This window comes from Lissotriton vulgaris, chromosome 2_1 (assembly GCF_964263255.1).
Source record: "Lissotriton vulgaris chromosome 2_1, aLisVul1.2, whole genome shotgun sequence".
In the NCBI taxonomy this organism is placed as follows: Eukaryota; Metazoa; Chordata; class Amphibia; order Caudata; family Salamandridae; genus Lissotriton; species Lissotriton vulgaris.
Window position 1 is genome coordinate 379,522,472 of NC_141687.1, and position 25,946 is coordinate 379,548,417.

The 25,946-nt window shown below is 48.5% G+C and overlaps 1 protein-coding gene across 1 annotated transcript in view; it reads right to left on the reverse strand.

Annotated features, from left to right (window-relative positions):
- Nucleotides 1–25,946, reverse strand: part of RPA1 (replication protein A1) — a 276,446-nt gene that overhangs the window by 58,904 nt on the left and 191,596 nt on the right. Inside the window, exon 14 of the mRNA XM_086955196.1 lies at nt 2,225–2,401. Within this exon, the coding sequence (XP_086811322.1) occupies nt 2,225–2,401 (177 nt within the window). The remainder of the gene's footprint in view (nt 1–2,224; nt 2,402–25,946) is intronic.

Genomic DNA, 25,946 nt, shown 5'->3' on the forward strand with positions numbered 1-25,946 from the left:
ACCATTAAATGCGCATGTTTCCCAGGCCTGCTTTTGACACATCTATTTTGCCTTGTAGATGTGCTTATTCATGACTCTGGCCCTGTGCATCCGCCCCAGACTTGTCTCCCAAAACACCACCTGGCGTGCTGGCGAATTAGCTCCCTGACACAAATATTTAGCCTTTTAGCCTCATTTACAGTTGGTTGGATTTCTCGCTGTAATAGTATAGCTAGCTACTTTAAAATATTTTTTTCGGAACCTATTTTATTCACTGCGTCCTTGGTTTTTTATATGCAAGTGCAGCTTCAGTGTTTGTATGTGTGGTGTATTCGTGTATAACCTTGCTGCTGGGTCCGCATTAATCTTAAAGCAAAACAATGGCTGAAAGTCTGAACAGATTTACATAGTCCCTGGCATTGAAGGGAACTGCTTTGCATTTGCTCCTGGTGACGTGACAGGATGCCCCCTCACTCGAAAGGAAGTTAGCAGGCGGCTTAAGTGGGCTACTGGGTGAGTGATGTGTGTGTGAGTGCAGGGTGAGTGATGTCTGTGTGAGTGCATGAGTGCAGGGTGAGTGATGTCTGTGTGAGTGCCGGGGGAGCAGTGTGCCTGTGTGAGTCCAGGGTGAGTGATGTCTGTGTGAGTGCAGGGGGAGCAGTGTGCCTGTGTGAGTCCAGGGTGAGTGATGTCTGTGTGAGTGCAGGGGGAGCAGTGTGCCTGTGTGAGTGCATGGGGAGCAGTGTGCCTGTGTGAGTCCAGGGTGAGTGATGTCTGTGTGAGTGCAGGGGGAGCAGTGTGCCTGTGTGAGTGCATGGGGAGCAGTGTGCCTGTGTGAGTCCAGGGTGAGTGATGTCTGTGTGAGTGCAGGGGGAGCAGTGTGCCTGTGTGAGTCCAGGGTGAATGATGTCTGTGTGAGTGCAGGGGAAGCAGTGTACCTGTGTGAGTCCAGAGTCAGTGATGTGGATGGGTGAATGCTGGCTTAGTAATGTGTCAGGGAAGGGTGAGTAATGGGTCTATGAGTGCAGGGTGACTGTGCCCATGTGAATGCAGGGAGAGAGATGTATCTGTGCAAGTGCAAAGAGACTTGTCTGGCTACTCGCAGAGATGTATTCGCCAAGCCAACTCTTTCTCAAATGTGCTTGAGAATGCACCATTTGCCCACTTTTTTCAAAATGTTCTCATAGGTGGTTCGGCCTCGCTCGCCACAGTGCAGTATTTACGGCCCACCACTTTCAAATGTCACCAGCCGCCACTGCAAAAGGAGGGACATCTCGCATTGTGCAGCAACTCATTATGAGCAGTGGGCAAAATACCGCAGAAAATAGGACGGCTGGTCAAATTATTATTAAAAAAACACCATTCTCCTCTTGTTCAAACACTGGGCGAACCAAGTGATCAAAACCTTATGAGAAAATTAAGAGCCGTGGCAAAAGGACTAATGCGAAGGGAGAGCGAGTAGGGTATGAAAGTGGAGAATATAAAAGCCGTACATTTACAAAGGGAGCATGAAGAAAGGGCTTAAAAGGGCAACTGATAAAGGAAGGTCAAAAAGTAGGATGAAGGGGTCGAGTTAGGGAGAAGCGAGGATAAGAGGGGGGTAAGCGAGTAGGAAACTGCACTACCACAACAAAGAACTGCCTGTTAAAAACACGTTGCTTTACAATGCACGGGTATTGTAAAAACATGAGGTACAGCACTGTAGGCTGTGTCCTTGAGCCCGGGTTTGTGTTTATTTACATTTATCGTACCAGGGTAGTCCAACATTAGAGCCTAGTTACAGAACCATCTGTGCCAAAGGACAGCACCCAGGACACCCAGATAGCAACACTGCCGGATAGCCAGGGGCGCTGAACAGACAGCCATAACTTCACTGATCACATCTCAGAGCTCCGCACGCTGAAAGGTGGTACACAGCATTACAGGAAGGGCACCAGTTATCTCCCCTAGTCAGAGGCCTTGGCTAACAGACGCCTTTAATCACCTGGAGACGGCAAAGGGACTGTTCCTAGTGCTTCCTGGGTGCAGACCTGTGTGGAACCATGCTCACCAGACCACACCAAGATCTACAGACATGCAAAGCAGATGATGGGTCCACTCTGCACTCATCTCTGGAAGTAAGCACTGCTGTTCCCGTTATCTGCTGGACGTAGCCGTATTAAATGTCGCCAGCTCATTCAATGTAGAAGCTCCAAGGCCCACCCATGACCAGCCAGGACCATGCTCAACGTCGACCATCACTCACCGACAGGATGAGCCGATATTTGAAGTTGGGGAACTCCTTGTCACATTTCTCGCAGCGGAACAGCCCATTCTGCTGGTCGATCACCTTCTTGTTACACTCTGGAGAGGGACAGGCCTGGTACATGCAGTTCTCTTTACGCAGGTACACAATAGTAGAGACACTTGTAAAATAATCGGCCTGTTGAGAAAGGAGATATTTATTTGCACACAGCTTCAAACTTCAGACATATGTTGAATCACAAAAGTACAGTGTAAACAAACCAGCTGGACTAAACCCACCCCTCGCGGATCAGACCACACAAGGGCCGTGTTCCCAATGTTGGGGTGATCTTTCGGCTAGATTATCCAAAACCATTACCTCATCGTCCCTCCCTCGCTTCCCTTACTTACAGAATGAGGCATCCCTGCCTCACCAGACACCCGTACCCACGTGATTTGTCACGTGGGGACTATATATAGCCCCCAGCCCCCTCATACCTCCTGTTTTTTTCTGTCTCACCACTGTGAGACGCGCGTCCCACGCGCTGGCCGTTCTGCGGAGCTGCGGTCTTTTCACTTTCTTGAGGGCTTCTCCCTCTCTTGCAATTGCCGTCCTGGGTCTGGCGGCGCCGACCTGGAGTATGCAAGCCTTCCCCACCGCGTTGGTGTTGTTGCGGTGCACTTCTCGGCGGCTGGGCGATCGGGTTCCGGGTGACGGAGTCACCGGCCCTGAGTGGCTGGGGCTGTAGTTCCGGTTCAGATGGCCGGAATGGAGGTGGCGGCTGGCGGATGTGCTGTGGCTTCTCGGCTGGCTGTTCCCGATGCTCCTATGCGGTAGGGGCCTCGTTTTGAGGTCGTTTTTATTCATTTTTGTGTTTTTGGTGATTGGATTCAGTGTCTGCGAGGCTTCTTTATTGGTGGCCTCGTGTGTCTTTGTTTCTATTGGTTTACCCGGCTGGGGCTGGGTTGCACATTATTTAAGGGCTTACCTCGGCTTTCTGCCCTGTCAGTTTCACTATGGCTAAACGGACATCGAAGCGCTTGAGGGTTTTGTCCTCCTCTGATGAGGATGGTGAGGTGCCTGTCCCGGCTCGTAGGACCAGGTCCCAGGGTCCGGTGGATTCTTCTGCCCTTCTGTCTGCTTCTGAGGTGCAGTCCATGATTGAGGCTGCTGTGTCTCGTGCTTTGGAGGCGAGAGGTGCTAAGCCACGGCGCAGGTCTTCTCGTGTTGCGGGGGGTCCGGTGGACTCTCCCTCTGAGGACTCTTCTTCTTCTTCGGACTCTGCCATGCCTTCTACATCTTCGGGGAAGTTTGTGCGTAGGGAGGAGGTGCCTGCTATTCTCCAGCACATCAGGGAGAACTTGGGGTTTTCTCCTTTTGCTGCTCCCATGGGGTCCGAGGACATTTTTCCCCAATATGTTAAGCCTCCTGTACTCTCTATGCCCTTTCATGGTCGCATCAAAGACTTGATTTCGGGGGAATGGCGAGACCTTGAGCGCTCCTCTGTTCCTCGCTTTTTGCAGAAGCTTTATTCCCTGGAGGAAGGGGAGGTCTCTCTTCCTCACTCTGTGAAGGTGGATGCCATGTTGGCCACTCTTATTGGGCGCACTTCTATTAATCCTGAGGATTGTTCGCCTTCGGATGCCACGGATAAAAAGGTGGATGGTGCGCTGAAGAAGGCCTTTTCCGCTGGGAATTTGTCTTTACGTGCTGGTATCTACTCGGCGTATGCGGCGCAATCTTTGGTGTCTGACTTTGGCAAGCTGGCCACGGCTGTTCAGGAGGAGTCGGACTGCTCTGGCTTGCTTGTCCACATGGAGCAGCAGGCTAAGCTCTTGGCTGACGTCTCTTCAGATGTTCTTCGCTCTGCGGCCATGACCTCTGGCTCCTTGGTTTTGGCTCGTCGGAACTTGTGGATGCGTGACTGGAAGGCTGATTCTTCGGAGAAGTCCTCGCTCCTTAAGATTCCCTTTGATGGCAAGTTGCTCTTTGGTGACCAGCTGGATAGTATGGTCACTAAGGCGTTCAAGGACCGTAAGCATGCTCTGCCTTACAAGGGCAAGGCGTCTTCCTCTGGTTCTCGCCGTTTTTGGAATCCTGCTCCTTCCTCCTCTGCGTCTTTTCAGTCTTCCCGCCAGTCCTCCAGGAACTTTTCTGCTCGTCAACGCCAATTCAGGCCCAGGAAATCTTCGGCCTTGCCTGGTCCCAAGCTTCCGGCGGATACCTTCAAGAGGAAGTCCTGACGTCGACTGTGTTTCGCCCTCGGGTCCTGTGGGCGGAAGGCTGTTGTCTTTCCTGGACGCTTGGCAGCTGGATGTAAGGGATCGCTGGGCATTGACTATTGTCAGGAGAGGCTATGTTATCGACTTTGTCACCGTTCCGCCCGGCTGGGGCACCATCCTTACTCCTATCCCCAGGTCTCCATCCAAGAGGGAGGCTCTACTGGAGGGGGTTCGGGATCTTCTGTCAAAGAAGGCGATTGTTCCGGTCCCGCTGGCGCAGCGAGGTCTGGGATGTTATTCCATTTTGTTTCTGGTCCAGAAGGTGTCAGGGGGATTCCGGCCGGTTCTGGACCTGAAGAGGGTGAATGGTTGGGTTCGGACCGTTCACTTCAAGATGGTGACTTTGCAGTCCATCATTCCGTTGGTGGGGGTCCGGGACTTCATGACGTCTATCGATTTACAGGACGCCTACCTTCACGTTCCTGTGGCTCGGACTCATCAGCGGTTTCTTCGCTTTGCAGTTGGCGGCTTCCACTTCCAGTTTGCGGTTTTGCCATTCGGGCTGAAGTCCGCCCCTCGGGTCTTCACCAAGCTCTTGGCCCCCTTGGTGGCCCTGGTCCACTGTCAGGGGATATTTTTACATCCTTATCTGGACGACTGGCTGGTTCATGCTCCCTCTTTCCAGTTGACTGTCGCTCACACAGACTTGGTGCTGGCCGTTTTGAGGGGGCACGGCTTTCTTGTCAATCTGGGCAAGTCGTTTCTTGTTCCTTCCCAGGATCGTCTCTTCATTGGGGCCAGGTTTCGGACAGATTTGGGAGTGGTCACTCTGCCCGAGGCTCGGGTGGTCAAGATTCAGTCTCACATCCTGTCTCTGCTGTCCGGTCCGGTGCAGGTGGCGGCACGTTGGCTGCAGGTCCAGGGGGATATGGCTGCCACGGTGTTTCTGGTTCCTTGGGCCAGATTTCATTTACACACTCTGTTGGCTCATGTTCTGGCGCATTGGTCTCCCCATTGCCTTCCCCTCTCTTCTCCGATCCCGGTTTCCCCTCAGATCAGGTCTTCTCTGGGTTGGTGGCTGGTTCGGGATCATTTGCTGAAGGGTGTCTCTCTCTCTCCTCCGGCTCCGGTTGTGGTGACGACCGATGCCAGCCTCTCGGGTTGGGGGGCCTGGCTGGGGGTTCATCAGTCCAGGGGCTTCTGGTCTCCCGCTCAGAGCAGGATGTCATCGAACTGGAGGGAGTTGGAGGCTGTCCGTCTGGCTCTGTTGGCCTTCTCCCAGTTTCTGCTGGGTTCCGTGGTCCTGGTCAGAACGGACAACGTCACGGCCATGGCTTACGTCAACAGGCAGGGGGGGACGAGGTCCTCTTCTCTGTCCCTTGTGGCGAGGCGGTTGTTTGTTTGGGCGGAGTCTCATCTGTTGGCTCTCTCGGCGATCCATATTCGGGGGGTGTCCAATTCCCGGGCGGATGCCCTCAGCAGGGCCATTCCGTCGTCTGTGGATTTCTGCCTTCGTCGGGAGTTGTTTGTGGCTCTGACGTTGCGTTGGGGGGTTCCGGTGGTGGACCTCTTTGCGGATGTGGGAAATGCCTTGGTGTCCCGGTTTGTCTCCCGCTGTCGGGAGGGGTCGGCCTGGGCGGTGGATGCTCTCTCTTGCCCTTGGCCCCGCGGGCTTCTGTATGCGTTTCCTCCTTTCCCCCTTCTTCTCCGCTTCCTGCTAAGGGTCCGGTCCTCGGGGGCTTCTGTGATTCTGGTGGCTCCGGCGTGGCCTCGTGCCTCCTGGTTTCCTCTCCTGGTGGAGTTGAGGTCGGAGGTGGAGTGGTTGCTGCCTCTGTCTCCTCCCCCTTTGGTCTTCCCGGCGTTTCAACAGGATGTTCTGGGCCGGATGCGCTTGGCGGCTTGGAGGTTGAACGCCTAGGTCTTTTGCGACGTGGGGTTCCGGCTGGTTTGACCTCTACTCTGCAGGCGGCTAGACGCGCTTCGACCAACAAGTCTTATCTACGGCACTGGCGTTCTTTTAGTCGGTGGTGTCTTGTCAAAGGTTTGGACCCCTCTTCCTCTTCTTTGTTTGAGGTGATGCTGTTTCTTCAGGAGGGTGCTTCCTTGGGCTTGAAGGTGTCTTCCCTTCGTTTACAGTGGGCTGCGATTAGGGCGTTTAGGAGCTCTTGGGGCAATCTCTCGGATTCTGAGGGGTTGGTCAGTCGCCTTTTTAAGGGTTTGAGTAACGTTCTTCCTACCCCTCGGCGGCATTTTCCGACCTGGGATCTTTCTCTGGTCTTGGACGCCTTGATGTCATCTCCCTTTGAGCCGTTGGTTTCTGTGGATCTGCGCCTGTTGTCCTTCAAGACTTTCTTTTTGGTGGCCATTTCATCTGCTCGCCGCCTGAGTGAACTGGGTGCTCTTTCTTCCAAACACCCTTTTTTTCGGGTTTTTGATGACAGGATCGTGTTGCGACCTATTCTTTCCTTTCGTCCTAAGGTGGACTCTCAATTCCACAGGGATCAGGAGTTGGTTCTTCCTTCCTTTTTTGGTTCCCCGTCCTCGGAGTCTGAGGTGCGGCTTCACTCTTTAGATGTTAGGAGGGCTCTCCTGGTCTATTTGGAGCGGGTCGCTCCTTTCCGTCTCTCGGATTCCCTTTTTGTTAATTTTGGTCCTGTGAATAGGGGTTTGCGTCCTTCTACTCCTTCCTTGAGTCGTTGGGTTCGTCTCTGATTTCTTTGGCATACAAAGAGGGGGGACACCTTTCTCCTTTGGGGGTTCAGGGTTGTTCCACTCGCTCCATGGCTGCTTCCTGTGCGGAGGTCCAAGGAGCTTCCATTTCGGAAATCTGCCGGGCTGCCACCTGGGCTTCCCCGCTGACCTTTGCCTCTCATTACAGGATTGGCCAGGAGGTTGACTGTGCTGATGTGTTTGGACACAGGGTTCTTTCCACTATGATTCCTGAATAGTGGTTTTTCCCCTGGTCTTCTGTGTTTTTTAATAAACCTGTTTTTTGCATACCTTCTTTGGTTGTCCTGTTTGGCTTTGTACATCTCATTCTGTAAGGAAGGGAAGCGAGGGAGGGACGATGAGGTAATGCTTCAATTACTTACCGGTAATTGCATTACTCTGAGTCCTACTCCCTCGCTTCCCTTACTTACATCCCTCCCTCCCTCCCTGATGGTCCAGGCCAACCTTTTGGTATGGTTTCGATCTGTGTGGTATTACAGGAGGTATGAGGGGGCTGGGGGCTATATATAGTCCCCACGTGACAAATCACGTGGGTACGGGTGTCTGGTGAGGCAGGGATGCCTCATTCTGTAAGTAAGGGAAGCGAGGGAGTAGGACTCAGAGTAATGCAATTACCGGTAAGTAATTGAAGCATTAACCCAAGTATGCAATTTTTCAGAAACAAATTGCACCACTTTCTGGGCACAAGTAGATCGTAGGAAACTGCTCGACGGCTTAGCTTTCTTGTGCCTTGCTCTGGGAGCTGAGAGATTTCAGGCTCGACTGCTCAGGATTTCCAGAGACTTCCCATCTGCCTCCTGCCACCCTGCTGGAGAGTGACACTGCAGTAGAACTCACACTCCCTTAAGCCCGCCAGTGAGACAGCGCGCACACTCTACGGTGGGCAACGGGGCCCCTCTGACAGAGGGATGAAGCAGCTCTCCTCTGCTCCGGGATGAACCTATTTCCACCCCTGGGGGAGTGAAGCACTGGGAGCTGCTGCAACGCCAAGGAGAGCAGTTTACTGCACACACATCCATTAAAGAAGCTTGGTTCAACCGAAGGCATCCAGAGCTATCACTCATCAGTAATCAGTGGCAATACCCTGAATTCAGTCTTACGTTGGTGCTCAGTGGGGTAATAGAACACATTCACTATCTCGACTGCATGGATGGGTTTACTTCCCTGTAGCAGTATCTCTCCAGCAGAAACATCACACACATTAGGCTGTCAATCTTCAAATGATGATGCTCCTTACCTGGAGAAATCGTGCCATCTTCTGGTGAGGCACGGGACAACATTTTGTTGACTAAAATAAACTATACGGTGTATCTTGTAACTTGATTAAAATCACTCATGATATTGACCGCAAAACTACCCCACGCTATAGACACTATATTCAGATTGCCTTGCACTTTGTACAATATCAGGGGGGAATTTGAATTAGTGCGTTATAAAGAACATATAGTGAAAAACGTGTGTACTATCCGTGCTCTTGACTGGGGAGGTGGGTCGCACCGCTAATGTTACAGACAAGTACATTTTTTTTCTTATGCAGTGTCCACCTACTCTAGACTTGCTTACTGTGCATGGATTACTAGAATTACTAATCCCTGAAGAGGGAGCAGTAGGACACACATTTAATATGGATTGCCCCACCACTGCTGTATGCCAACCGTGCAACAGCCACAATCAAGTTTAGTAAACAACTGAAGTGCATACCATGTAGTATATGCACACATGACAAAGTTACCACAAGAAACTGAAAACTAGAATGTGTGTGCAGTATGAACCATGGGACGCCTGTTGCAATGCTTAGAGATCCAATGGGTAAATGCACAATCCATAATGCTTTGATAACAGGCAGGGTCGGCCTGGCCTATAGGGCAATCAGGCAGTGTCCATAGGGCAGGTCTGAAAGGTCAGTATGTGGGCTGTTTTGTCTGTTTGTGGGTCTGTTTTATGGTCTGGTTTTTATTGATTTCCCCAATATTACCACAAACATTGCCTACAGCAAGCACAAATGCATGTAGTGTCTCTTACCTGCATAATACCTATTATGCTTGTCTTTAAAAGTGGAAAACTGTCCAAATTACAAATACGGACCACATTTTCAGCTATATGATTCCCTATGGGGGCACTTTTATTTTGGTGACCAGGCCTATTTTCCGTCCCAGTCTGGCCCTAGTAAAAACTCTGGAAACTCATCAACACTTGGTACCATTTGGACCCAAAAACCAATTTCAAAGCTACTTTTCCTGTCCACGTAATACAGGGTAGCCCTTGTGACAATGATGTGTGGAACACACTGGTCTTGTTTATGGATTAGGAACAAAAAAGTGTACTTTTCCATAGAACAATGCTCTGGCTTCTGAGCAGCCTCAAACGTGAAGACACCTTTTTAACTAGAAGTGAAGTAATGACACTACCCAAGTAGATGTCGTATCTTATGCATATTTATAGAGTGCATGAATTGGGCATCCCAAGGCTAGAAATGCAACAGATTATAATACTATGCTTTAAGGGGTTTCAAAGAACATAGCTATTAAACAAACACGTTTTTAGCGATTTCCGGAATAACAGTCATTGTCTGTGATCCGCATGTTGTGTGGAAGCGAGTTACATAACCTAGCTAAATTGTAGCTGAATGAGCGCCCTCCACTTCTCACTCTTCATAAAGTTCGGACTGTGGCCAGTCTAGCATTGGGGGATATAAAAGTTCTGCTCGATGTTCAAGATGAGACCAGAGGTGGGCAGATGGAAGGGCCTTTGAGTTGAAGTGGGTTATGGTGCTAGAAATTGGATTTTTGGTAGGGTAGGGCATGCGCCGAAGCCAGGCAGAAACCATCACTCTTGTCAGCATAAGGGAGTTACACTCCTAAAATAACCCCTGCACACCCTCTTTGTAGCTTGGCACAAGCAGTCAGGCTGATCTTAGAGGCAGTGTGTAAAGCATTTGCATATAATCAACAGTAATACAGTGTAAGTACTAAAAAAGGACACCACATCAGTTAGGAAAAATATTCAATATTTTTATATACTTAAGACAAAACCAAAAACGATAAAAATCCACCATAGAGTACTTAAAAATCTTCAGTTAACAAAATATGCTTGAAAACAGTTCCTTTATGTCGATTACGGCATCGTGAGCAAACTAATCCAAGCAGTTCTGGCTGACTGCTGCATCAGGGGCCAGCTATGGTGTCAGGAAGTCCTGCAAACAGTACTTTTTAGAAATGCAGGGCGCCGGCGACCTCTTGTTGAGTATCCGAAAGCACGGCGCCGGCAGGTGTCGGTTCCGGAGGTCACGGGCCGCTCGAAGTCACACGCGTTGAAGATTGAACTCCTCTCTGTTGAAGTCAGGAGCGCTGGCGGCGGCAGGCGTCTGGTGCTGCGGTGTGAAGTGCAGGGGTGCAGCGCTCTCAGGTCGCGGTGCGAGCAGCGGCTCGGGGTGGTGTCAGATGGAGTAGTCGGTAACACCAGGGTCGCTGTGCGAAGTGAAGGCAGTACTCGTCGCAGTGCTAGCAGGTCGCAGTGCAAGCAGCGGTGTCGTCGTTGCTGAATCGCTAATCATCTGACGAACTGGAGTAGATGGCGCCAGCAGGCCAAGGCTGCTGTGAGAGATGAGAATGGTGCATCGTGTAACTTTACGAGCGGAGCCCTCTAACCACGGTGCAAGCAGCGGCGTAGATTTCGGCATGGAGCGGCGGCGTCGGGGATATCAAGGAGTCATCGCGAGGCATAGCGGAGTGCGGGGCTCACAGGTCGCGGTGCGAGTAGAGGCTCAGTGGCGGCGTCAGCAGGCGTTGTCGATGAGACCAGGGTCGATGTGCATCTTTGCCCTCCGCGTTGCCTTCAGGACACAGAGTCTGCAGCGTCATCTAGGTTGTCGAGTTGCTTTTTCTTCTGCTGCAGCACAAAACACAGAGTTCCCAGTGCTGAGGGCAGAAGAGCTTGAAGTTGTTGCTGTTCCTGAGACTTCTTGAACAGGGGGCAAGCTCTACCTCAAGCCCTTTGAGAAACTCACAAAAATAGATTGCAGAAATTACAGTGCAGTCCTTTCACTGTCCAAGACAGAAGTAGCCATTGTAGGCCAACACAGCAAAGCACACAGCAAAGTGGTAGTTCTTCCTCACAGCTTACCCCAGCTCTTTTTCTTGGCAGTCTTCTTGGTCTAATAGAGTTCTAAAGTTCAGGGGTCTGGGCCCCAATATTTATACCGCAAAATCCTTTGATCTCTTAGGCAGAGAGGGTCTGTGCCCAGCCAAAACCAGTTCTGCCTTCTCTGGTGTGGCTTCCCTGCAGGAGTTGGAGACTGCATTGCTAGAGACAGACGAGGCCCATTCAGGTGCAAATCTCCTCCCCCTACCCTAAATGCAGCCCAGGTCTATTCAGCCCTCTCCTGACCCACCTAGACTATCCAGAGCCACTCCTGCTCCCCAGCCCGTCATCCAAAACCCAGACAGTCAATCCACAAACCCAGCAGAGGCACACTGGATGGTTAGGCAAGAAAATACCTACTTTCTAAAAATTGTATTTTCAAACACAGAATGTAAAAATCACCTTCACTATAAGATACATCTTTAGATTTTGGGTTCAGGCATACCAAATTTCATTTTCCTACCTAATTCCCAGGGGAAGTTATGTTTATAAGATGTTATAAACAAACTCTCCATTCTGTCCTATGGGGAACAGGTAGCCTTGCAATAGAGAAAAACGAATTTGGAAGTAATTCACTATCAGGACATGCCACACACACACCAGGGCGTGTCCTACCTTTCACATACACTGAAACCCTGCCCACATGGGTATCTTGGGCCTACCTTAGGGGTTACTGACATGTAAAAAAAGGGAAGATTAGGGCCTGGAAAGTGGGTGCACTTGCCAAGTCGACTTGGCAGGCCAGAGTTACCTTTTACAGGCTGTGTGTGTGGGTGGCCCAATCCAGTGCTGCAGCCCAACAGCATTCGATTTACAGGCCGTGGCACACACAGTGCGCTTTACTAGGGACTGACATCTACACGGAGAGCATATGCACTTTAGCACTGATCAGTAGTGGTAAAGTGCCCACAGGTCAGGAAAAATAGGAGGAAGTAGCAAAAAGGTTGGGGATAAACCTGCAAAAAGGGCCATTTTCAACATACGGCTATGCACAGGGCCTTGTATTCGACTCTGCTCGATCGGAAGCCAATGGAGGGTGGCTAGAGCCTTCCAGGCAGTCATGCCTGGGGATGTTAAGTAAGGTTCGGGCTAACTTGGTTACGCCCTTGGGTGCTCCTAAGTATAGCGAGTCACCGTAGTTCAGGCAGGAAAGAATGTGTGCTTGGACCACAAGCCTTCTGAAAAGGAATGAAAGAAGATTTAAGATATTACGAAGCATTCAGAGACTGCCATAGCAGCTGGCCGAAAGTTTAGTTGCCGGAGCTTCCATTGATAAATGTTTCCAGCCATACTCCCAGACTTTTAATAACAGTCTTGGTGGCTGGAGGCGTGCACTGGCAGTCTGGCCGACCTGGCCTCAGAAGGGGGTTGTTGTTGTTAAAAAAGACTCCTATCGGAGGGTTGTTAGAGCCTACAAACTAGCCCTGAAATTAGCCAAGGCCTCTCACTATGATGATAGGATCAAAAATGCCACAAACTCCTCGAGGGAGACCTATCTCATAGTTAAAGAACTCTTAAAGATTCCGCAGCCCCCTACGTTGGCCCTGGCTTCATCGGATAGGAGTATGGAACTCGCGAAGTTCTTTGAATCTAAAATTTCCAATACTTTGACCTCACTTCCTCAGCCATCTCCGCTATCTTGCTGGGATAGCGTGGCTCCTGAGACTTGCTCAGCAGAGGCTCCTCGACCACAGCTTAATGCCTTTAGGGCTGTATCATTGGATGAACTTGATAAGACCCTGGCCAAGATGAAAAGTGGCTCTCCTTGTGACCCCGCTCCCATGAGGTTTTTGAAACAAGTCGCTCCTGTGATTGTTCCTTCAGTCCTGGAGCAGATCAATTCCTCACTATCACAAGGTTCCGTCCCTCCTAGTTGGAAGGGGGCGGTAGTTAAAGCCCTAATAAAGAAACCCCAGCTGGATCCGGCCGATCTGGCCAATTATAGGCCGATCTCGCTCTTACCTGGCATTAGTAAAATCGCGGAAAAACTGGTTAATGTCCAGTTGTCCCAGTTGCTGGAATCTAACAAACTCCTGCGTTGCTCCCAAACGGGGTTTCGCCCTGGCCAGGGCACGGACACTGCCCTCCTCGCTGTCATCGAGGAGGCTAGGTGCATTTTGGATTCAGGGGGATCAGTGGCAGTGATCCTCCTGGACCTAAGTGCAGCCTTCGACACGGTGAATCACCGTGTCCTGATCCATCGGCTGGCCAGGGCGGGGCTCGGGGGCACTGCCTTAGCCTGGATAGAGTCATTCTTGTCGGGCCGCACGTTCCAGGTCTGGGATGGCAACTCTCGTTCTGACCATCTTCCCCTTCTAAGTGGGGTGCCCCAAGGCTCCTCACTTAGTCCCACCCTTTTTAATGCATACATGGCCCCTCTGGAAGATGTGGTTGCCCCCTTTGGCATCAAGATTGTGAGTTATGCGGACGACACGCAACTGGTCGTCTCTCTCTCACATCTTGACCAATGCTCAAATAATCTGCTACACTGCCTTCAGGAAATTCATCTTTGGATGTGCGATTCCTCACTCAAACTTAACGGGTCTAAGACAGAAATTATGCTGCTGGGGAAAAAATGGACAGCGATTCCACCATCTGTCTGGCCCGATACTATGGGTGAGGTTCCCGCTCCCAAAACAGAAATCAAGAGCCTGGGGGTCTGGCTCGAACAGGACTTATCCATGAAAATCCAGGCAAAAAAACCAGCAGGAACTTGTTTTGGACTTTTACGCTCTGTCCGTAAGATTCTCCCTCTGCTTCCCCCTCTGCCCAGGAAGCTCCTAGTCCAAGGATTGGTACTTTCACGACTGGACTACAGCAATGTGATTTACTTAGGGGCCCCTGAAGACACTCTTGGCAAACTTCAACGAACACAAAGCGCGGCAGCCAGGATGTTGATGGGCCTTTCTTCTCGAGCCTCTGCTACACCAGCGCTTAAAGCCCTCCACTGGCTTCCTGTGCGAGAGAGGATCGATTTTAAGGCTATGTGTATTGCCCATAAGCTTCTGAATGGGCAAGGCCCTCCGATTTTAGCGGGTCTGGTCACCCCGTACAAAGCTTCGAGATCTCTGCGCTCGGATAGTGAGCGACTGGCAACCGTCCCCAAGTTTAGGAAGGTACGCACGGGAGGCCGTCGCTTTTCTGTGAGGGCAGCCGCACGCTGGAATTCGCTTCCCCGTGGCTGGAATCTTGCCATTTGCGCTTTCGCAAGCAGCTTAAAACCTTTTTTTCCTAAATAGGTCCTTTTTGCTTCCTTCTGCCCGTTTCTGACTTTTGACTTTATAGCGCGGGGATGCCTCCGGGTCACCAGGCGCTCTATAAATCTCAAAATAAATAAATAAATAAATCTATTATCATTACCTCAGTCTTGCCCCCATTGAATTTTAGGCAGGACTTGGCCACCCAACTGAAGTAATTCATCCAAGATTAAGTAATTTTCACCCACTTTAACTCTAGTCAAAAGAGACAGGACAAAACAGACATATACAGAAGAAAAAAAAATACTTACCCAGTAACCATCTATTCGTAGGGTGTAGTGCTGTATATTCACATGCTCTTTATACTTCTGCCATCTAGTGTTGGGCCAAGATGTTTGCAACTTGTTTTACTTCAAAGATGTCAGTCACAAGATCTGCTGTGACTCCTCCTGTGGTCCAGAATGCATCAGCACACTGGTTCCATCTCAGATGGTTTCCCGCTCAGCAGAAATAACAATGGACAGAGAATGCAGAAAAATGTCATACATTCACCCCAAAACAGAGATCTGGGCCTAAATCCATCTTTTTTTTGCTCACCATGCCATTCCAGTTTGGACCCAGCCATATGCAAATCAGTCCTGACCCTGCGCCCAATGGGAACACTAGGCAAGTAGTGCAAATGGAGCAGAGTCAAGAAAACATCTGTGATCATCGCCAACTTCCATGGAGGATGGCGGGTGGATGTGAATCTACAGCACTACTTGCTAAGAACAAACGGTTACTAGGTAAGTAAGATTTTTTGTTTGTGTAGCTGTAGATGCACATGCTCTACAGAGCCTATAATGCAGTTCCTCTCTAAAACAGTGGCTAGCTAGCAGATGATGCAGAGGATTGAAAAAGTTCTTTGATACTGCTTGACCATCTGTAGCTTGTTGACGTTACATCTACATTGTAGTGCTAGGTAAACGCGTGCAACATTGACCAAGTAGCAGCTTTACAGATGTTTATGAGAAGGATCTTACAAAAAAAGACTAATTTAGCTCATTTTTGCCTGCAGAATGTACGTTTAGCGGCACAAGTACTGTGCATCTGGCTTTAGCATAACCGGTTTAAATGCTTTTTATACATCTTGCTAGCAATAGCAGCTTTAGAAATCACACCCCACTTGTGGGGTTTGGAAATGGCTACTTTATGAATGGTTTAGTTCTAACAATTTAATACATGAACACAGCATCCAGAGTAAGAAGCACCCTTTCAACTACAGACTGGAGGTTGGAAAAAATATAGGTAGCTCAATAGTTTGGTTGTTGTGAAACAACGAGACAAACCTAGCAAGAAATGTAGGGTTAGTACGAAGAACTACCCAATCTTTATGTACCTTAACAAATGGTGTCTGTATTGTAGATTTTCAATACATTGGAATGAAGTAATTGCAATTAGTAAGGCTACATCCAAGAAAAAACTAAGGCACAGAAGGGTATATGCACAAGCGGAGAACCATAAAATGTGCGAGGACCATGTTCACACTCCATTTCAGCCCAAGAGACTTCTTTGGAGGAATTACCCTCTTTAAACCTTCCATGAAATCTTTAATTATGGGGGCATTGAGAATAGATGAACACCGTCTATTTAGGAGACATGGTGCAACTGCAGTTAGGTGTAGGAGCATGGAAGAGTAAGAGAGACTTGCCATGTAAAGATGTAGTAGGTAGGAAAAAAAAAAACTACTGAACAGAGCCTGCAAGTTTAGAAATGCAGTTGCGCATTTATCGCTTCAACTTAGCTGCGAAACAGACCGTGTAGTGCGTTTCCTAGCCTCTCGTAAAATAGCTATGCATTACTGAGAGGTTAAGGTAGCCAAACACTAGAAACTCCGGTGCAAAAATGCAAGATTGAGACAAAGTGTCTTAGTTGAACCGGATACGGAGTAAAAAGGTTGCGCATGAATGGGTTTTTCATAGGGGGGCGGACATCTTCAGGAGCATGGAGTACCAAGGCTGTCTTACCCAGGTTGCTGCAATGAGTCATTGACACTTGCCTCATCTTCCGCACAACAAATGAAGGATGAGGAAAAGGTGGAAAAGCGTAACCAAATATCCACGACACGTTCAGCTATAGTGTGTTGCCCATGCATGCAAAGCTTTGGCATTTTGTGCTTCCAGGAGTGGCGAACAAGTCTATTGTTGGAGTTCCCCTGCGTTGGAAGTACTTGTGTAGGATTTGTACGTGGTGTTACCACTCGTGGACCTGTTGATGTGTCCATCTGAATAGCTCATCAAAAGCATTCTCCACTCCCAGTATATGCTCCACTAACAGGTGAATGTTGTGGTGACTTCCCCAATGCCAGCTCTTCTGTGCCAGATGAGGGCCGGAGAGTGTGTGCCCCACCCACTTGGTGAAGAACATGACTGTCAATGTCTATCCCTATAAGTACTGTATTGCCCTTTAGAAGCAGGGGAAAGACTTAGAGAGCTAACCTGATGATGAAATGTTCCAGGTGACTGATGGGACAACCCCGGTGCTGTGGAGTCCAAGCCTCGATTTGTTATATGGTGGAGGTGAGATGCCCACCTCACGAAAGCTGCATCTGTAGCGATTGGCACTTGCCAATGGGGTCTAAAAATAAGCCACCATCCTCTGTTGGGATATGCTTTGCCTATTTCCTTATTCAGAAGAGCCCAGAAAGGGCTGAATTTGTTAGGGCTGGAGATGAGACTTTCGCATGAATGGTAAAACCTAGTCTGTGAAGGAGAGACATTGCTAGTTGAGTGTGTTAAGCATTGTTGTTTGCTGCCGCTCTGTATCAATCAGTCATCTACATACAGAAACACATAAATAGTGTTTCTGCCAGATGGGTTGCTAAAAACCACCAGAACCTTTGTAAAATGCCACTGAGGCTGTAGTAGCCTGAAGGGCAAAACCTTAAATTGATGGTGCTTTCCCCTTAACACAAAAGTGGGGATAAGGGTAGTGCGCACGGTGTATAGGCACTTGAAATTAGAAGTCTTTCAGATCCAGCACTGCCATGAAGTCATCTTGGGTTCCTTGCTCACTCTACCACTGGATTCAAAATAGCCTGGCTGATGAAGATTATGAATCCGAAACCGGTCCCAGGATGCTTGTTTCCAGTCAAGGGAAGACATGGCTTGGCAGTTCGGGCTGGACTGTTCCCATGAGGGACAAAGTCAGACTGATTTGCATAGCGCCAAAAAAAGGATCCCTTGCTCACTCTACCACTGGATTCAAGATAGCCTGGCTGATGAGGATTATGAATCCGAAACCGGACCCAGGATGCTTGTTTCCGGTCCAGGGAAGACATGGCTTTGCAGTTCGGGCTGGACTGTTTCCATGAGGCACAGGGTCAGACTGATTTGCATATGGCCATGTCTGAACTGGGGTGGTGAAGTGAGCTAAAGAATGGTGATGGATTAAACCCAGATCAGTTGACTGGGGGTCAGTGTTTGATTTGCTCAACCGCTCCGTCCATCATCCCCTTTGGCATCGCTATGAAGTCATCTTGTCATAGTAATGAGATTACCTCTTGTAATGTGACCATGTGGAAGTGTTTGAAGGAGATGGATCAGTCAGAGTAAGCAGTTCTTTTGTTGGGCTATGAAAGTACAGGGAGTACACCCCACGCCGTGTTGGTGAAGGGATAGTGGCACCCTTTGCTAGGAGCGCCTGCACCTCCTCCTCCAGGAGATTTGTATTCTGAACAGGACAAGGTGGCGGATGTCAGGCAGGGCTGTGGGTAATTCGACGCAGTCCCGTTCCCACGCAACGGAGAGGACCCGCTTACCTGATGGAATACTTTTTTACTGTGGCAGTAAACAGGTGTAGTGCAGTCGAGGGGAGAAGCGTGTGAGAGAAGTTGCTGTTTAGTAGAAGAGGATCCCCTTACAGGGCCACCCCTAGCTTCCCCTGCGCCCCCTGTTGCCCCCCCTTCTGAAAGGACTTCGACTGCTGACATTGCTGATAAAAAGGTCTGTGGCCCGAGCCCCCTCACTTGCTACCTCCGCTGAGGTGTGGCGGACTAGAAGTAGATTTTGAAGTATTTAGAGCACCAATAGACTTTGGTAAGTCCGCATCCTTCTAGGCTTTCGTGAGCATCCGATCGACCGGAGGAGGGCTGAACAAATGCTCGATCGTTAAAAGGTACATTTAGGATGTGGTGTTGCACTTGTGTCCTAAGCCCGACATCCTAAGCCAGGCACGCCTACGAAGGGGGGCACTGTTGCTGATCCCTCTAGCTGCCGTATCTGCTGCTTTCTTTCCCCCTCTTGTCCCGCAGAGCATTTCTGTTCATTTCTAGGACAGAAATAGAATGCAGCGCGTTCCATGAAACGGCTCTGGCTGCATTCGAGGAAAGCCTCAACCAAACGCAAGGGAAACAGCGAACGGAGGCCACAGTCTGCTGAGGTAGGTTCGACTTCAAAGGTCTACTGTGAAGCTTATTGAAAACTCTTTCAAAGCAATGTTGTTTTTGTCGCTGGAGTGGAACGGAGCTGCAGAACCTGAAAGGGAACAGAAAAAGAAAGCTATCTGGTGCTTGTGCTTCGGAGCAGCGTCCCAGAACTCCGAGCTCGATGCTGGAAGAAACAATCTGAGGTAGAGCCTATGTGCTACGTGTTGCTGCATTCTGGAAGAAAGGAGGAATCGCTGCAAGTCTTGCGACTAAGACTTCAAAGAAAAACAAGCTGCAAGTGTCCGGGCCTAACACTAGATGGCAGTAGTGCGCAGAGCTCGTGTATATACAGCCACACACGCTACATATTGCAAAAAAAATAATAAAAAAAATACAATAACCCTCAGAAGAGGGCAGAACGACGATCAACAAATCTGTGGGAAAATCAAATGCCCGCAAAAACAGAAAGCAACTAAAGGTAAGTATCTTTCCCCTCCGCACAGAAAGACTCCCAAACCAATCGCGGGTGGTCATGGGGCCGTAGCCATGATTTAAATCAATAACTTTTTAAAAACTGCCTTAACTGCTTCTACAACCTTGCAACCAAGCCAAAGTAGTAACAATTTTGAGGGGGGGGGGGGGGTATATGTACAGAAAAGAGCTTTGGATATGATCTAGGACTGGAACTGCTCCCAAGATAACAAACGTGGAAGCCGTGCTCCCCCCGGAAGTGCCGATGAGAACAGACGAGTCCTTAGCCAGCTCGTAACTAGGGACATGCACAGGACACGCCGAAAGGAACTGTGTGCCTCCAAGCAGCCTGCCCTTCAAGCTGCTCACCCGAGCAGTGTATAGAGCATCATAGGGCACTTTTCCGATCTGGCCTGTGCAACCACCCCCTGCCATGTAGGGATGCAGGGTGGAAAGAAGGCAGGTAGCAACGCCTTTTGAGATTCGCAGCAGAACTAGCACGTCATGATGTACTGGCACGCTTCTTATCCAGAGATGCTTTCCCATGATTAGTTTGTGGACATCGCTGCCACCTAGCGGCGGGACGGAGCTTTCCATGATGCATGCATTAGTCATAAGCGACCCGCGCACATCACTGCACCAGCTAATGCCCTCGCAATTTCGCATCACCGAAAAAGAAACAAATTGGTGCATTTTTCAGAGCGATTACTGGGGCATCAGCAGGAGGGCCTGGATAATAGAAAAGAGCCTACAGACTAACATTAACAGAGGCTCACTTTATTATTGGCTTCCGTTCTGCCTCTTTCCCATTCTCATCTTGTGTGCAGATGCTGCAGCCACTAGGAGGACGAGGAGGAGGACGGCAGCGCTGGCCAGCTGAGGCCGAGGCGAACAGGCTGCACAGAACGTGCTGCCAAAGCGCCCATCGCTGCTGGGAGCAGGACCGAGGCAAGTGACCGGAGAATGCGGGCGCGCATTGGGCCATTCCTGGCCATTTAACCATTACAATGGACCAAAGATCCCCAAAGCAAGTGGGTGTGAAACACACGACAGGAGAAGAATCTTTGTTCAGGTGAAATCCCAACAGCCCTGTGACCTAAAGAAAGGAGGAGTTTTCTGAAAGGCACCGAGGCCCAAAGGGATTCAAGCTCGTTTATGCTCCAGGCCAGGCTTATGAGCTTGAACACTGCCACACAACAGGGGCTTCAGGCACCCGCTCTCTGTGGAGCTGCTTCAGGTCTCAAGGGTCCAGGGGATGGGAAATGCATTAGTCCAGTCCGATGACTCCTGATGGCTTTGAGGCACACGGAGAAAGACCGACCCTAACCCCGACCCTCCAACCCGAGCCCCTCAATCCCCACCCACCTGCAGCCTGCAAAAAGAAAATACCCTCACTCCCTGGTCACACATGAACTGGAATATTCATTGCTAGTGCCCAGCAGCAGAGTCTCAGCCATTTATTGTTATACTGGACAGTGGTGAAGGATTTCCTTCCTGCTGCCAAGTTAAAACGTCGAAGACCTCTCCCTCCATGACATGACATGACATATGTCCTTGGGCAGTCACAGTAACCCAGGGGTCTCCAACCTTTTCTGTAGTGAGAGCTACTTCTGGTCAGTGAAAATCGTCGTGAGCTACTTAAGGCCAAGCAACTCGCGCATTTTTTCGAGAGACGCCGCACGCCCAGTTTCATTGACTTTAAGCCTAATTTCTTCGGAACCCTTACTTTTGTTTGAAGAAAATGGGCCACACTCCCTCTTTTGAAGTGACAGACAGTCGTAGGTTGTGCTACCTGAAGCAAAACCTTGTCTTGCTTTGAAGCATTCCTGGAAAGTATAACGAGCTATGTGGGATACAAGCCTAAAATCTCCTTTGGTAATCCTCAATCAACTTGTTCACACACTGCAAAAGTTATACCTCAACATATATATTCCTTACCAAATGTGATTTATTGAAGTCTAGCTTAGATGTGCAGTCACTAGTTTTCAAAAAAGAGACTCATTTCGTAAGAACCTCAATTATTTCCCCTTCACCACATACTCTTTTTTTTGTAAAGTTTTAAAATCTCCCATCCTGGTTCATATATATATAATTTTTAACTCATTTGATTTATTAAGGATTTTATTTTCTAACATGTTTTCTTTGTAGGGGTGAAAAGGGATTTTCCTTTAAGTAGAATACATATTTTTCAACATAATACATGGCCCAATCAAGTACAAGTTTCACTGAGTTTAAGGAAAAATAGAATTTCAACAGTCACAGATGATCTATGCCCGTGGCCAATGGGAAGGTTTCCAGTTTTGTATGTGGCTATTCTGTTTAGGCAGGTAGGTACCCTCCCATAGCTTCATTTGTAAGCAGGATAACTTCTAAGATAGATGCTATTTTTTTTGTCACCTGGAAGTATGAAAAGTTTTAAAAAGCACCAACAAAATTCAATTTTCTAAAAAAGACACTTGTGATGCTGGTTTTCTTCAACAGAAGGTTTTGAGGGCTTACCAACACTCATCATACCAGAAGTGATGGTGAGAAGCCCGGGTGCTAAATAACTTGGGCAAATGAGTCCAGAACTGTTTTCAAGGACAACAGCCAATTGTGATTAACTAATCACATCACTCTGTTTTCTCCCACGTCCCCATCTTCCCTTTCCCCTAGCAAACTTAACACGTCAGTTCCTCCACCAATTGAGGTCTTTAAGGTCCCTACACCTCGAGTAAAACAACAACAGCATCTTGAATTTGCTCAGCAACTGGTGAACATTTGTGCCTCCCCAAGTCCTCAAGAAAGTCTTTCCATTGACTCTGAGCAAATAGCTAAAAAATAAATAAATAATATCGATAATAAAGGCAACACAGGTAAGGTAATAACACAAAACAAAACAGAGAGAGACTTGGAATCTGGGCTCTGCACACAAAATGGACTTGACTAGAGCTAGTTCTTACTGGCACTCAGAACTAAAGGTACACAAGGTTGTAGATATACCACAAGAAAAGTATGAGCCTTTTTCTGGTGTCGGAGCCTATGTTAGTACATGAAGGTAATCAAAAGATTTCTGAACTCAGGGTTGAAGTAGTTTGCTTTCTCAGCTCTGGAACAATCTCGGATATGTCACAAAGTCTTACATCTACAGATCTCTTACCCGAGCAGTCTAGCCTGAATCAAATACAATCTGCAAAAACCCTGTGCAAAGTTCGGACAACATTGTACCATCCTGCCCAATTATTGTAAAAGCCCCTATTGGATGATAGAAACAGTAAGCTTGCTATTACAAATTAATTCTGGGAAACTATAATGAAAAAATCACCGCTCACTGTGGATGCTTAAACAAATTGTTTTAAATATCATTTTCCTATAATTTATTATGAATGTGGATGACGTGTGACGGTCTGCTACAGACCTTTTGCAGAGAGTTTTTGTGTTAATATTCATGCAATATCCATAAATAAGTTTCTTTTCATCCAAACACATTACATTTTAGAAATGCGACCGCATCACAGACTATTTGCATTAAGTGAGCTGCTGCTGTGTCAAATATTGAAAATACACATCCCTATCCCTGAATATTGGATAAAACAAATGCATAATTTAGACGAGCGTGCCTGTGCTCTGTCAATGACCAGGCCACAGAGAGTATGAAAGAGTTCAAACTGGATCATAAAATCGTAGCTTTCTGAAGAGAGGAACAATTACGTTGTTTTCAGGAGTGCAGATTTATCGTGTGCCTTCAGCCAAGGAAACTGGAACTTGGCAACACACTACGGTCCTGTTTATAACCAAGAGCTGGAAAGTGGGAGAAAAAGATATTTCCAGTCTTTCAAGAGCCCGTTAGAAGACGCACATTGCAGCTCGAGTCTAAAGAACAATGGATTACTATGGTGTTTACGGGCCAGGCCAGCGCTTACCGTTTGATCTGCTGATGACGTTCCAGGCACAAAAAGGCGGCTGGTGGGGTTCGGAGCAGTTCAATACTGCTTGCACCACCTGCATCTAGCAGGCTTTCTGGGGCTTCCTGCTCCACTCCGACCCACCTGGTGCTTGCCCCGGCACATGTCCTGACTTTCCACAGTCAAGACTGCGGTGCCAGTGTGTGAATGCAGGTGGCGTGGAGCAACAGCGTCATCATCTTTGCCCTGCCCACCCCAGCTAAGCTCAGTTAGTGACGGCCAATCAGTGCAGGTGGTTTTGTTTATGGCAGGCAACGGCAATAAAAAAAGGACTGAGAACACTAAATGATGAGAACAGGCTACACAATTGAGATGCAAGGCACGAGCTACTCATGGGGGTTTGGCGAGCTACCGGTAGCTCGCGATCGACCGGTTGGAGACCCCTGCAGTAACCGGTATCGGAAGGACAGACGTGAGCACTGAAGGCGCTCCCTGATCTTTCGGGGTCCTCAGTATCTACAAGAAAGAAAGAAGGAAGGAAGAAAAGAAAGGGGAGCAGAGCCAAGGGAAGGAGGAAGAAAACGAAAAAGGAGGAAGAAAACGAAAAAGGAGGACGAAGAGAAAGAAAGGGAGGCAATTGTAGAGAGCCACCCAGCCTCTGCACAACAAAGTTGCACACTGTACCACTCCTCGGGGCGGGCTCGCCCAGAGGAAATAAAGGGGCTGGAGACCGCCCGAGTCATCGCCCACACTGCGTATATCTGTGTGGTGTGTGTTTCTGTCCGCCGCCTCAACTAGGCCCTGCAGCACACAAGAGACCTGACCCTCTACACTGGCTACGAGGACAGCACTCACCCGCGCCCTGCAATACTGCATCTTGGCTGTCCTGCTCAACAGTCTCATCCTCGAAAGAACTCTGCAATCCGGCACAGCATGCCTGGCTGCAGTCACCGTGTGGGACCCAGCCCGGGGAGTCCTGCCTGCACGCGGGGGTTGCGGCCCCACCCACCCGCAGAGAGACACATTTGTCTCAGCGACTCCCGGCAGCCAGGTGGTGCAGTGTGGCTGAACGATTGAAGGTTACGTACATCAGCCTGCCTCCCGGTTAGTGTGTGACCATTAATCCTAAAAAATAAAAACAGTGGAACAAGGCACTGCTTGAAGGACAAGCATTTGCAATGCAATAGGTCTCGCATTATGAAAGTTTGACACATTGGTCTTGTAAATGACAATATTTTTATTTATGTGTTTGTTTTGAAAATAGCTAAATTAATATCTTTGACATTTACAATGCCAATAGTTATAACTTTCGCAAATGTGACACCTATAGCATTTGTAATACAACATGTTTTGTATTTACATGACTTAGATGTATGGATATTACAAATAACAATGGCTTTTAATTTTTTTAAATAATTAATACTTAAATAGAAGTGATTCTAATTTATAATGGCAATAGCTTAAACTTTTGTAAATAACTTTTGTGAAGATTATGTTCAGTGTATTTTATTGTGACGAAAATCCAAGAACAGAAGTGAAATATTAACTTTTTTTGTGACATTTGTAATAAAGCTTGAAACATTGAGAGAACATATTTGAACCAGTTGTTGAATGGTTGCAGAGATTGATGCAGGGGTTGCGCCGAGTGATGCAGGGGTTGCGCCGAGTGATGCAGGGGCTGCGCCGAGTGATGCAGGGGCTGCGCCGAGTGATGCAGGGGCTGCGCCGAGTGATGCAGGGGCTGCGCCGAGTGATGCAGGGGTAAAAAAAACGAGTAACAGGGGCAGAAGGGCACAAAAAAGGGTCTAACAGAGGGCAGAAAAACAAGGGAAAAAACGAGTCTAATAGGGGCAGAAAGGCACAAAAAGCGAGTCTAAGGCACAAAAAGCGAGTCTAACAGGCGGTAGAAGAGCAGAAAAACAAGGGAAACAAGAGAATTATGGGGAAAGGAAGAACACAGAAGTGTCCTTAAACACATAACTTTGATGAGGTCACATAACTTTGATGAGGTGAGACTAACGCAAGTACCTACTTTCGAAGTTGGCCTTCCATCAGAATGTGAAACTAATACCACCTGCTAAACCCATTTGACTAGAGAAGCGTTTCTAAGCTTCTGTGCCAAACACGTTTGCCAACAAAATGACTACTATCCATGCGGGTGTGGGGAAAGAAGTAACCATAAAAACACTTGTGTCCCTTCAGAGCCAGCAGAGTGCTTGAGAAGCTCATGACACAAAAGTCAAAAATGATTTTATTTAAAAAAAATGGGTGAATGTTCACAACCAAAGCTTTCCAGTTTGAAAGTAACACAAAAAGTAAGCACTGAAAGCTCTGCAGTGTTACTGCCCATGTCATTCACATCAGCTCATGTCAGACGTTTTTCACTACACGTGCACCACAAAAATAACACTTAGCACCGAACATTTGTAGCTTGTCCGTGACATTAAGAACACCCATAGCTCGGTGCCTGGAAGAGAGAGAAATAAACAGCAGAGCGGGGTGGAGGGAGATGTCGAAAGAAAGAAAATCAGGGACAGAAATTCGGAATTCCAGATATGGACAGAGATAATGAAAGACAGGCAGAGCAGGACAAAAGTCAAAGATAGGGAGAAGAGAGAAAGTCAGACACAATGATGCACAAAGATACAGAGAGAGGGAGAAAGAAGACAGACAGGAAGTGGCAGAGAAAGACAG